The sequence below is a fragment of the Schistocerca americana genome, chromosome 6 (genome assembly GCF_021461395.2).
Source record: "Schistocerca americana isolate TAMUIC-IGC-003095 chromosome 6, iqSchAmer2.1, whole genome shotgun sequence".
Classification (NCBI taxonomy): Eukaryota; Metazoa; Arthropoda; class Insecta; order Orthoptera; family Acrididae; genus Schistocerca; species Schistocerca americana.
The window spans coordinates 587,796,796-587,810,603 of NC_060124.1; the positions used below are offsets into that span (position 1 = coordinate 587,796,796).

Consider the following 13,808-nt stretch of genomic DNA (forward strand, 5'->3'; position numbering starts at 1 on the left):
TGATATATTCTATACGACACTGGTGACGGCATGTGCTTCACATGACAGCAATATGTTGTCGACCCACCTAACTTGTACACTTGGCGAATGGGTAAAAAGATTCTTCTACCTTGCCCGATTTAGGTTTTCTTGTGGATGTGATAATCACTCCCAAAAAAGTGATGAAAACATAAGAGTTTGTCACATAAACTGAAAATAAAAAAATTAAACTTTTCACTCGAGGGAAGACTTGAACCTTTTTTTTGTAACCATATATATATATTTAATATATTAACAAAGATACATTTAAGAAAAGACATTTTATTCTATTAACCTATTATATTCCTATTGTTGGTTAATATTACTGTCATTTTATATGTTTTCGTTTTTATATTTTCCTTTTTCTCTTATTGTTGTTCCTTAAACCCTTTTACATGGCCATTTTTCGTCTTTTTTTTTTTTTTTTTTTTTTTTTTTTTTGAGGGGGTAGACATTGCAGGACAGACATAACAGTTTATATTTGGCATCGATGAATTGATTTTGAGTTTATGTTTCTGTATGTGGTGCACTTGTGATGCCACAGGCACATTGTGTATCCTGGTTTGATCTCTTCCTCTAGTTACACTGTTAAGTGGGACAGTATGAGGGAAACGTCACCATGATAACGTGGAGCAGAAGTGGAAGAAACTTTTTTACATATACTACAGAATATACCTAAATTGAAGAAGAGAGAAAATTTTGTCATATTACATAAAACAAGCAGAAAGGAGAGTGTGAGTAATCAATAGAATTTTATAGGCACAAAATAAAGGAAATCATTTAAAAAATATATAATAATAATAATGAGTAGTTGGCACTTTCCACTAAGTAATGCTTGTTTCCTAGTCAGTATAGTACAAATAATGGAAGAAAAGTTAATTAAAAAAAAACTGGTAGTACTACCGTGCATAGTTTTCACACTGTTTTGGCTGCGAGCATGACAGATGTTTGGTGAGAAGCACTTTGTATCACTGATTTGAACCTCTCGTTCGGCAGCTACTCACGCTAGCCACGGGACCACGGCACTACTGAGCTCACGTTCTCCTTGATGTTGCCTGTCTTGCACATGGACTACTCAGTTTGTATATTTTGGTTATTTTTTCATAGTTCCGCACAACTTCTTCCTGTTTTCTCGATTGATCTGTGTTCAGTTTTTCAAGGCCTATCCACTGTGCCATTTTATAACTAAATTGGAGGGGGGTGCGATGGGGAGGTTCCCTTGTTAGGGACTCATAAAATAAACACCCAGACGATCTACTGGGCTCGAACCGCTTGTACTGCGGACTGTCCATCTGCTCTCTTCAGCTGATCGTAGTTGTTGTTAATATAACATATAAATTGCAAAACTCAATGACTGGTTCAAATGGTTCAAATGGCTCTGAGCACTATACGACTGAGGTCATCAGTCACCTAGAACTTAGAACTAATTAAACCTAACTAACCTAAAGACATCACACACATCCATGCCCGAGGTAGGATTCGAACCTGCGACCGTAGCGGTCGCTCGGCTCCAGACTGTAGCGCCTAGAACCGCACGGCCACTCCGACCGGCATGACTGGTTCTTTAGGATACTTGTGTCAATCAAAATGTGCCTTCTATTTAACTCTGACGGTATGAATTACAGCCTAGAATTTTTGGACTCTTGGTAATTACTCTTGAATACTCTGTTATAGTCCACTAAATTCTTGTAGGCTATCAAGGTTTTAATGTTCCTTTGGCTGTTTAACCAGTTCAGCGATACATACTGATTTGAACTGTATGATCTTCATTAAATACCTTGAAATGAGATCGCAATCCAACTGCCCTAGATGTCTGAGCATTGCACACAGATGTCTCAAATTTAATTGTCTCTTGCCAGCCTTCATGAACATTGCGTATCCTATTTAAAGAAAATTTTCGGTGCTGCAATCATTAACCTTTTTGGTAACTATATTTAAAGTTAGAATGGTTTTCTGCAACCTGCAGTTGGTAATCTTCAACAGAATTTTCTCTTTTGTAACACTCTGACTTCATTTTGTACAATCTGTTTCTTAGTTTTCTACTACATTTCAATTCTTTAGAACAGATATATTCAGTTTACCATTCTCTGTTATTGAATTTCTGTCAAATATACCCACTAAATCAAATTTTTGTTTTTAATTCTTTCTATTTTTCAGCTTCCACCCCACCAGTAAACCTGAGAATAATTAATGCAACTGACAGCAGCATGTTGGTGGAGTGGGGCATGCCTGATTATATCAATGGGCAGCTCAGGTCTTTTATAATAATTGTTGAACAAATTGATATGCAAATTAATTCTGGTGAATGTTGTGATGATATCCCATTGCAAGATTATCGTGTGACTTCAGAGGAACCTTTCTACTTATATGAGGTATGTAAAAGTATATTATACACCATTTACATCATTAATATAAGTGTTTTACTCACAACCACTTAAAACACATTCGAAATATAGCATTTTATAAGGTGCAAAAGGAATTCCCTCTCAGTAATTAAAGTTAAATTGTCCACGTAAGAATATAGAAAACTGTGATGAAAAGGACACTGACACTTAATGAATCTGTGAATCGTTAAATAATAAAAAATGACAGTATAGAGAGGGCAGAGTTCCTCAAAGCCTCAGATAATTAATATTGGACCAGTTCCGTTTTTTATGTGTATCTGAGTTATATTTTCTACAAAGTCATAAAGTTAGGAATTCTGTCGAAAACTATCTGGCCAAAGTCTAAAATTAAATCAGTGCGATTTCTAGAGTAAGTCTAATGTTTTATCCAAAGGATCGAATAGTGACCAACGGACATTGTGTATTGTTTGAAGCAGACAAGAGGTGCTAATCCTTTGAAACAGAGATTGAAGCTGCGTGTGAGACTGTTTGGACAAAATTCAGTCTTATGAATCGGCATTAACATATATTTGGTACCCAGTACTGACCACCAGACATCCCAATGTGTAGTCAGTGAATTTAAAATAAATTTCAGGTCACTAGAATGTGTGTTCCCCAATCATTCTGTCATCACTGAAGGATATTTCAGCCATCTCAGATGTGATCAGGATGATTACAGTGCAGTAAGTCGACAGTGTGACAGTGGATCCAAGATTATTAAATAATTAACCCTGTCATTACCAAAGGGTTTTGAGTAAGCTGTACTACCAACGAGGGGAGTTGGTTTATTTATACTCAATCTGAAAACGAAATTTGTTGATTGTTGTGCACTTATATTAACAGTTTTTATTGTTGTTATATTAACAACTTTTTAAAGAGATAGCGATGTGTAAGTATAGTGCTGAACCTGAAAATAGAGAATATGACATTAATTGTGTAAAGTCACTCTGCTACTAAGAATAAAATTTTGGATACGTTTCACTGAAAAATTTAAAATATTTATGGAATCAGGAAGAAGACCACATCGAAAACAATAAATATTTCTGCCAGAAATTTTGAAATATAAGCTATCTGATTGGCTAACAATACATGTAAAGGGATGCATTAGGTACACCCCTCTCCCTTGGTATTGTTATGGTTAATATGAAAATTACTTAGAGTAGATAATTTAAACACCCACTCATGGTGGAAGTATACATTACATCTGATGGTAACAAACAGATCTGGTCACTTCCTGTATGTCCACGATGAATCAGGTATCACTGAGTATGAAGCAGTTGTAGAGACTATTATTCCAAACAGGATAGTGCAACTAAAAGATCTCGAAAAACTTAGGCATGGACAGTAGCATATAGAAGAAATGTGGCTGAATTTCGAAAAAATTGTTGATTAGGTACTAGATAGATACAGTGGCTCGACAGAACATTATGACCACCGACCTAACATCGCTATAGACCTGTTCAGGTGATAGCAGCTTCACCTGGCAAGCAATGACTGCCAGTCAGACACACACATGGTGCATGTGGTATAAGTGAGCTTGTTGTCCGTGTGTAGAATGGAGAAGGCACACAATCTATCTGAGTTTGACTGGGAGCAGATTTTGATGTCCCAGAGGTTCAGCACGAGCACTTCAGACACTGCACGACTTGTTGGCTATTTGAAGAGTGCTCTGGTGAGTGTCTTCAACACGTGGCGAAGGCTAGGTGAAACCTCATCCAGCCTTTGTGGGGTTGGGCGGCCACCCCTCATTACAAAAAAAAAAAAAAAAAAAAAAAAGAAAAAAAAGGCTCTGAGCACTATGGGACTTAAAACTGAGGTCATCAGTCCCCTAGACTTAGAACTACTTAAACCTAACTAACCTAAGGACAGCACACACATCCATGCCCGAGGCAGGATTCGAACCTGCGACCGCAGCAGCAGCGCGGTTCCGGACTGAAGCGCCTAGAACCGCTCGACCACCATAGTGGGCGGCCACTCATTACAGATATTGGACTTTGTAGGCTAGGCACACTGGTAAAACAGGACAGGGGGAGAACTGTGGCAGTACAAACATTAAACTTCAATGCCGGACAGAGTACAAGAGTGTCTGAACACACAGTGCACCGAACATTCCTAATGTTGGGTCTCCGCAGCCGACGACCCATTCATGTGTCAATGTGAGCACCACAGTATCAGCAGCTACAGCCGAAATGGGTATGTGACCATCAGCACTGAACGTTGACCGGTCTGATCAATTCTGATACCATCTTCATGAGAGGGTGCGAAGTAGTCTTCCAGGAGAACAGCTCTTTAAACGCAATGGCTCTGTTATGCTCTGAAAATCGTTGAAGTGGGCATCCATGGGTCCAGTTGAGCTCGTTCAAGACACCATGATGGGCAAGGAAAACCGTATACTGGTTGCAGACCATGTACACCCCTTCCCAGTGGCAGTGGTATTTTTCAACAAGATAATGCGTCATGTCACAACGGCAGGAGTGTGACTGAATGGTTGAAGGAACACAGTGACTCCCAGAACTAGCCAGAGTGGAAACCTACCGAACACGTCTGGGATGTGATTGACTGTGGCATCAGAACTAACCCCCCCCCACCCCACCCCACCCCCCGCCGCCCTCCCGGGAGTTTACGGGAATCAGGTGACCTGTGTGTGCGCAGATGTGGTGCCAACTCCCTCCAGCGACCTACCAAGGTCTCATTGGTTCCATGCCACGATGGGTCACCTCTGCTATTCATGCCAAAGATGGGCCTACTGGCTACTGTTAGCTACATGGTCACAATGCCCTGGCTCATTGGTGTGTGTACCTGGTAGAAAAGTTAATAATGGGAGGGACCACCCATGGCATGTAGCCTCTGTAAAGATACTTCTAAACAAACAGCGACTACCGCACAATAGGTATAATAAGAAGCATAGGATTTGAGACAGAGAGTAGTTAAATGAAATGCATTAGGTTGCATGTAAAGGCTATCTGTGGCACAAAAGTTAGTGTTCAGATACTTGTGAGTGATACAGGAACTGAAAGTGAAGGTAACAAAGCAAAAAGTTCCTGTAACAATGGAGAAGCCATGGTACGGTCTCATTTTAATTTTCTCACCAATGGAAGGAAGAGAAATATTGATGTAGATGATACTCTCACCAGAATACGTGAAATGACTAAAACTGAACAAGGTATCGGAGTTCGATGGAAACCCTATTAGAGTTCTTAGAGAATTTGTGACTGACTTATCACATAACATACTGTACCCCGCTGGAATAAAGGACATTCACCGTTGTCTACAAGAGCAACAGTGGAAGTGGTCCACAAAACTGTCGTTCAGTATCACTGAGCTACATTTGTTGTAGAATCTTAAAGCAAATTCTGAGCCCAACGGCCTCCTCCACGACAACCAACACCGATTTCAAAAACACTCGTCACGAGAAAGTCATCTCGCGCTTTTCTCACACAGCCTTCGGAAAGTCATGGATCAACGTAATCAAGAGGATACAGTACTTTCAGACTTCCCAAAAGCGTTTCACTCAGTACCACAGGGACGATCACATATAACGAAATTTGCGACTGATTTGATCATTTGTTGACAGGGACAACCTCAGTGGAGATTTATCAACAGATGTGAAAGTGTTTTCCATACATTCCATGGAAGTGTGTTGGATCGTTGGTGTTGTTTTAATTGCTTGGCAGGTAATGTTGATAATAACCTCAGACTTTCTGCAGATGATGCTGCTATCTCTAACAATGTACTATCGGAATAAAAGGTTTGTCAAATACTCAGTCAGGGCTTTATAATATTTTAAAGCATCGCAAATATTGGAAACCTGCTCTAAATGTTCAGGAGCGTAAAACTGTGCACTTTACAAGACCTGAAGGCTTAGTATCTCTATGCTTACGATATTAATGGGAGCCGGCCGCGGTGGCCGAGCTGTTCTAGGCGCTTCAGTCCGGAACCGCGTGACTGCTACGGTCTCAGGTTCGAATCCTGCCTCGAGCGTGGATGTGTGTGATCTCCTTAGGTTGGTTACGTTTAAGTAGTTATAAGTTCTAGGGCACTGATGACCTCAGATGTTAAGTCCCATAGTGCTCAGAGCCGTTTGCACCATTTGATATTAATGGGTCACAGTTGGAATGGGTCTCTTGATACAGTGATGTGGGTGTAACAGTTTGTGGCAGTGTAAGATGGAATGATTACATAAGCTCAGTCGTACGTAGAACAATTATTTGTCTTCGGTTTACAAGTAGGATGCTAGACAACGCAGTCAATTTTCAAGTGAGACTTATTATAGTTGTCTGATCCATCCAAATATTGTGCTCAGCTTTGTGGGAGCCCTATACTTTTTGTCTAGCGTAAGTAACTGAGGGCGGCACGAATGATCACAACTGTGTTTGAGAAAAACGCTGAAATACCTAAACTGGTAGATGCTGGTTAACTACCCTGTGTAAACCTTCTGTGGGATGCCAGAACGGAAGAGAATCTAAGCATTTGAGATGTGGTGTTACAGAAGAATGTTGAAAATAGGATAGACTAATATGATAACGAATGAGGAGGTTTTCTGTAGGATTGCCGAGGAAAGGAATATGTGGAAAATACTGACAAGAAGAACGGATAAGATGATAGGATGTCTCTTAAGACAGCAGGGAATAACGGGGAGATTCTCTGCAGGATTGTCGAGGAAAGGAATGTGTGGAAAACACTGACAAACAGAAGGGATAAGATGGTAGGATGTCTCTTAAGACAACAGGGAATAACTTTCGTGGTACTAGAGGAAGCTGTAGAGGGTAAAAACCGTAGAGGAAGATAGAAATTGGATTACATCCGGCAAATAATTGTGGTTGTAACTTGCAAGTGCCACTCTGAGATGAAAAGATTGGCACAGGGGAGAAATTCATGATGGGTTGCGTCATATGTATGAGAAGAGTGATGACTGAAAGGAAACTACTTTCGAGAATCAATACTAAGCATGGTGAGTTTGCGAATGGTATTCCACTTATCGCCAAGACAGTATTGGGTAAATTACCGCGATTCCAGAACCATTTAAGCTGGCATACTTACTGTGCTCCATGTGTAACTGGAGTTCAGAGGTATCTTAAAACATGGTCAGTATTAAGTGTCTCATTCCTCTGGTTTGCAGACTATGGAGGAAAACGTTTTTGTGGATGTCAAAACAAATAATATTGTCTTGCTCACAGGCTAGTGAAAGTCATCAAATTCACAGCCGTTTAGGCGATGCACGTGTTAATATTTACCCATAAAACGGTCCAAGGATATACTGCTGGATCATAGTGCCTAGTGGACGTAATATTCCGGCGATCACACATGTCGCCTTTATCACGTGTGCCCACAAACGGACTTCACGGGGGTGCAAGGCTGTCCTATATCCCTTCCCTCCATGGGCCACACCATACACGGATTGCACCTGAGTGTGCACATCAGTGGCCAAAGAGGTGATTGTGTTGGAGTTCTTGAGAAATGCCTAGACTTTATTCTCTACCTTTTGGTGGGGCACTATCGATCTACTTTTATGAATCTTCCTCTAGCATGTCCTGCATCTTTTGTGTGTAATGCTTGTGAGTAAGGACATCCTTAGTGTTGCCTTTGTCAGCAGATAAGGCAACAATTATCACGCGTGCCGACATCAGGAATAGCTGTCCTCTACCTGCTGGTGACGTTTAACCTCTTAGTTGTACTACTTGTCAGAGGGTGACAAGTTTTGTGACGTTATTCTTCAGTTGCTGTAGGTGCTAGTCGCAGTAGAGCCTCCTTGCAATCTGACCAGCATGCAGCTGGGTGGCTTGAGATTTCAGTTTTGGAGAGGGCACCTAACTTTTCTGCCACCTCGAAGTTCAGGTATGTCAAGATCATAGTGCACTTGAAAACGTGGTACGCGAATACTGCCAGAAGTAGCTAAAGACTAGTTTCTGACAAATTTAGATGTAAGAATAACATTGTTTTGTTTGGTATAAAGATCAAAGATTCTTTTCGAGGATCGCTCTTTAAGCTGTACGTTAGATCAGAAGTAGTGCCAGTGTGTGTTTCGTAATATTATAGAACAAATTTTTACATATTTTGGTTTCTTTAATGCATGGTACATAGAGCGAACTAAGTACGTCCATAAACGCTGCATGTTCCATCAGTGGTGCTATTATGCGAACTATGAGTATTCTTGTAAGGGAAGGCAATTAAAATTTTGTTGGGAGAGGATGTGTTGAGTGTGGAGATGTGGCAGAGTACCAGGATCAGTGAGTAGGGAAGAAATTAGGTGGTGGGTAGTGTCGAGTTTACGAATAATGCAGAACATACATGGAACATGGAAGAGTAGGATTGCTAATTTTATAAGCTGGTAGAAGATTCAGGTGGGGGAGAGTTAGCAGATCTGCAGAGTGCGTGGCATTCAATCATGTGGACGGTGTGATAAAAGAAGGTAAGAGCATCGGTCCAAGCCACAAAAGAGGATGGATCAGATCAAGGAATAACGGGTTCGAGTCCTCCCTCGGGCATGGGTGTGTGTGTTTGTCCTTAGGATCATTTAGGTTAAGTAGTGTGTAAGCTTAGGGACTGATGAACTTAGCTGTTAAGTCCCATAAGATTTCACACACATTTGAACATTTTGAATTACAGGTGTGGAGGACTGTGAGTGGGAGTAGTATCCATGTTCAGCCAGTCAGTAGTTCTAGTAATTTTAGTCTGTTGTGGGCTATCTGTTGAATGGTTAATGGATGGAGCTTCCATTTTAGTTGGTCATCTCGTGTTAGTCCAAGGTATTTTAGCGTGTTAGTTAGCTGGATAGGACGTTTGTAGATGGTTGGGTAAAAGTTATGGAGGCAGAAGCTGTCAGTGGTTCAGCCTATAATTAATGACCCGGTTTTGGGAGGGTTGACTCCGAAGAGCCGCTGGTTGCACTAGGAAGTGAACTGATTGAGATGGAGCTGGAGAGATTGTTGTGATTTCTGGAGAGCAGGGTAGGGGGCGAGGAAGGCAATGTCATCGGTATACTGGAGGAGATGTATGGGAGGAGATGGTATAGGGAATGTGCAGAGAGGAGAGAGTATGGATCCTTGGGACACACCTGCAGTGGGATGGAAGATAGGAGAGTTGGTGTTGTTGATGGTGACATGAGACGGGCAGTTAGGGAGAAAGAATGGGGTAAGGTGGACGTAATTGCTTGGAAGCGCTTAGGAGGACTCCAGGTCATATGCTTTTTCGAGATCAAGGGAGACAAAAATAACTAATTTACGATTGTTGATTTGGTGAGATAGGAAATGAGTAAAATACAGGAACTGGTCAGTGTAGGAGAAATTGGGATGGGAAGACACATTGATAGGAATGAGTGGGTGTTGTTGCAGATCGGTGTACGGATATGCTAGACTCGAAACGTTGCTGAACACTGAGGTGAGGCTGAAGGGACGGTAGGGGGAGGTGCCAGAGGGAAGTTTATAAGGATTTAGGAAGAGAAGGATTCGAGAGGTTCAGTACAGAAACCTGCGTGTTGGATTGTAAAGGGTGGCTCGTATTTCTAGGAAGGAAAGGGAGCATTATTTCGAGTACCTGTAGGTTATGCAATCATGACTGCAGTGTTGCCTTTGTTACGAGGTACGTGTCGAATGTCTGGAGTATTGAGCTCTGTCTGTGTGGTACTGGAAGCTAGGCACGAGGGGCGAGACGGAGGTGTTGGTACGCTTATAGACTGTCGGGAATAAGGAGTAATCGCAGTGGGGGTCATCTGGGATGGTGAAGGTGTCAGAGAGTGCGGAGTGGTTGACTTTGCTTGCGTTGTTGCAGAGTGAGTGATTGTCGTGCAAGAGGATGTAGAAGGGTTGTTACCGGTCAGACGGTGAAATGCCTCCCAGTACCCGGAAGAGTTCATGGGCAATGTGGCGTTGAGGTTTGCTGCAATATACACACAAACAAAGTAAAATGTAATGTTTCTGTTGATATGTTCTGTATGAGTACCGAAGTCTGTGTGAGACTTTTTGAATAGATAACATATGTATATTTACGCTACTCTGTTACAAACCTATCTTATTCTCTAGCACCTTACGATAATACATATCATCACAGAGAAAACTGTATGTTGTCGAAAGATGTAACAAGATGTTATCACTGGAAGGTACTATCCCTGATAAGTGCACAACTTGTTTGACTTGCGAATGTATTTTTGGCGCCGACGGCCGTAGTTCACATGTAAACAGTGCGTCAGAACATTATTTGTAGCGGTTTATGCGAAGGATGTTACCACTGCTAACACTTCACGGAATTTACATCATTTTGCCACGTACAGAGCTTCGCAACCGTTAGATGTTATTGTATTTCTGCAGTGAAAAAGGCTTAGTTTTGACGATGGCAAGTATATACGTCAGAAATTTGTATTGTCTGACATGTGCTGAAGATGGATTAGTTTCACCGTTTTTGTAATGTAATGCTGCCTGCGAGATACATTTGTGCAGTTGTATATATACGCTCCGTGCTTCATTGTTTTATTATTTTAGCTTTTGCAGTACTACTTCAAAATGTCCCATAGCTACAATGCAGTTTTAAAATAAATAATTTCTACGGTCAACATGTCCTTTAAATCAACTCATTCATGTGTTGTGACAAATAATACAATTCAGTTGGATACTTCCGACCACGAGCGATGTTTAAGTACGTATGGATGTGTGTGTGTGTGTGTGTGTGCTCGCGCGTGTGTATCTCTCTCTCTTTCTCTATCTATCTCTCTCTCTCTCTCTCTCTCTCTCTCTGTGTGTGTGTGTGTGTGTGTGTGTGTGTGTGTGTGTGTGTGTGTGTGTGTTATCTGTGAATGAGAAAAATGGTTCAAATGGCTCTGAGAACTATGGGGCTTAACATCTGACGTCATCAGTCCCCTAGAACTTAGAACTACTTAAACCTAACTAACCCAAGGGCATCACTACGTCCATGCCCGAGGCAGGATTCGAACCTGCGACCGTGGCAGCCGCGCGGTTCCGGACTGAAGCGCCTAGAAGCGCTCGGCCACCGCGGCATCTGTGAATGAGTTCTTGTGTGTACCTACATATTTTTGGCACAGAAATATCGTAAATTACATCCATTACACGATGTGTGGTGAATAATCGATCACTTTTGAACATGGCACAAAAGTCAGATCGCACAGGTATTTCTGACTTTAGCTCAGGCGCTACGCTGTGTTTGGCAGTTTCTCTTTAATGGCCGGTAAAGTACTGGGAAATGATTCACGGTTTCGTTTTAATGGGTATCACAATTCCAAAGAAAGCTCTGTGGCATCTTGAATTGTGAATTACATCATATTTAACGAGGGCGTGGTTTCTGATGTCATGCTTAATACGTCGTAGTTAAGTGGGAGGGCGGTGCGTTGCTAGTGATGTTATGGGTAGGACGCTGATAGCTGCACACAGTGTCACAAATTTAAACAAAAAGCGCTGTAGCCGTACCGCTACTGGTCATCACCTGGACTGAGTGGGTGACGGACTAGCTAACTCGTGCTGCTTTCGCAATACCTGTGGCTTGTTGACGATTTAAAATTGTTGCACACGTGTATATTACAGTTTTATTAAATAGTTTGCAACTTTTAAAACACGTGCAGCGTATGAAATATGGCCTATTATGGTGTTCGCTGACATTGGCGGCTTTCATTTTATACTTCATATGACATTATAGCTTCAGTGGTATAATTTTTAATAATTTTTAGTCTACATCTGCGTGGGTGCTCTGAAATGCGCACATAAGTGTCTGTAAGAGGGTTCTTCGAGTATCATTCACAATAGTTCTCTATCGCTTCACTCTGGAACAGCACACGGGAAGAAGGGAAACTTTAACATTCCCGATTTTATGACGATGACTGTTTCTTTGAATGTAGGAAGCGTGAACAAAATGTTTCCAGTCGGAGGAGAAAGTCGCCATCGATATTTCAATGAAAGATCTACTGTCGGAATCAGTCTTACTGTTATATAATTAATCCAAAACGATCCTGTGTCTACAAGACTCTTCCACGTACACAACCTTCTTTCATGTTTCTTAAACAAAATGTTGGCGATAATTAAATTATCCTCTGTCCCACTCTCTACCAGGGAGTTTCCTCTTTCATTCCGTTCCCCTAGTCTATGTTCTCCAACTACTTTTCCTTCTCTTTCTTTTCCTGCTATCGAATTCCAGCCCTTGCTTGAAAATTAAATTTTCCTCTCTTTTCGCTATGTGAATAATTTCTTTATCTCCTCATATACACTTTCAAGAAGCGGAAAAACGCTCCTTTTGAGCACAAAAAATGCGAATGTGCTCCTCCACAAAACACTCTGCCAGGACACTGGGAAACCAGGTGCCCCAACTCTCACTCCACATTCCTCGCCAAAAATATTCGCACGCGATTACATTCCCACTCTTTTAGCACCTCCCTCTCACTGCCACATTCTGTGTCGCTCTCTCTCTCTTTCCCTCTCTGTCTGTCTACTTCCTCTCCCATTAATTTACCATATATTCCACTGCCACTGTGTCCTCTCTCACTTACGGTGTCTCATTTTCTCTTTCTTTGCCACTGCCACTAGCTCCACCATATCTCGGCAGCTCAAATATTCAGGGGGCTATAATTATTTTTTTCATATATCCACGAGTTTAAAATGACGGTCTAAAATGCGTACTCGCCTATACCCACATGTTAAAGCTCGGCCATCTGGGCGGGTCAAAACCCTGAAGCCTATGTAAGGTCTCTACTCATTTGTATTTTGCATTTCCACTCTGTCCATTCTCTTTCGCTCCCGCTCCTTCTGTCTCCATCAATCTCTCTCTTTTGCTGCCATTGTCTCTACTGACCATTAAAATCTTTTCCCTTTTTGACTCCCATTGCTACTGTCTTTATCCACCTCTTTCTATTTTAGTGGCGCTTTCTTTCTCTGTCTTTCTTTCTCTCCCACTGGCACTGCCTCCTCGGTCTCTCTGCTATTCTCTTTCTGTACAAAAAAGCGCGAACATGTTCGCATCCAACAATTTCTGGTGAGGAAGGTGGAAAGAGGAATAAGACAGCTGCTTCTCCACTTGTCTGTCAGAGCATTTTCAAAAGGAACTTATTCGCCTTTTTGTGTTCTGACAGGAGCATTTTTCTCATTGTTCCCTTCTTTTCCTGCTACAGCTTGGTGTGGTGCTTATATGAAACGAATTCTATGGGTCAGTAAGGTTCCGAAAGTTTACTTATAAACTTCGACACGTTTATATACGTTGACAGATATAGACGTTAAATAATTTGTTCCAGCTGTCTTATCGCTGTCCATGAAAAATGACTGTTTCTATGGCTCCCAGTGCTTACACGTAAACTCATATTCCTCTTGCTGTCACATTCTCATTCCCATGTACAAGAATTTTCCTGCACCAAGCAGAAGACATGTAAGTGTCCTCTCATTCCGACTCAATTCCCACGCATTGTGGCGTATTTTTGCT

The 13,808-nt window shown here is 41.5% G+C and overlaps 1 protein-coding gene across 2 annotated transcripts in view; it reads left to right on the forward strand.

The window, feature by feature from the left end:
* The window catches only part of LOC124619917 (immunoglobulin superfamily DCC subclass member 4-like), a 265,451-nt gene that overhangs the window by 223,147 nt on the left and 28,496 nt on the right, over window positions 1-13,808 (forward strand). For both annotated transcript variants that reach the window (XM_047146553.1, XM_047146552.1), the window contains one exon: window positions 2,176-2,390. In XM_047146553.1, coding sequence (XP_047002509.1) covers window positions 2,176-2,390 — 215 coding nt within the window. The remainder of the gene's footprint in view (window positions 1-2,175; window positions 2,391-13,808) is intronic.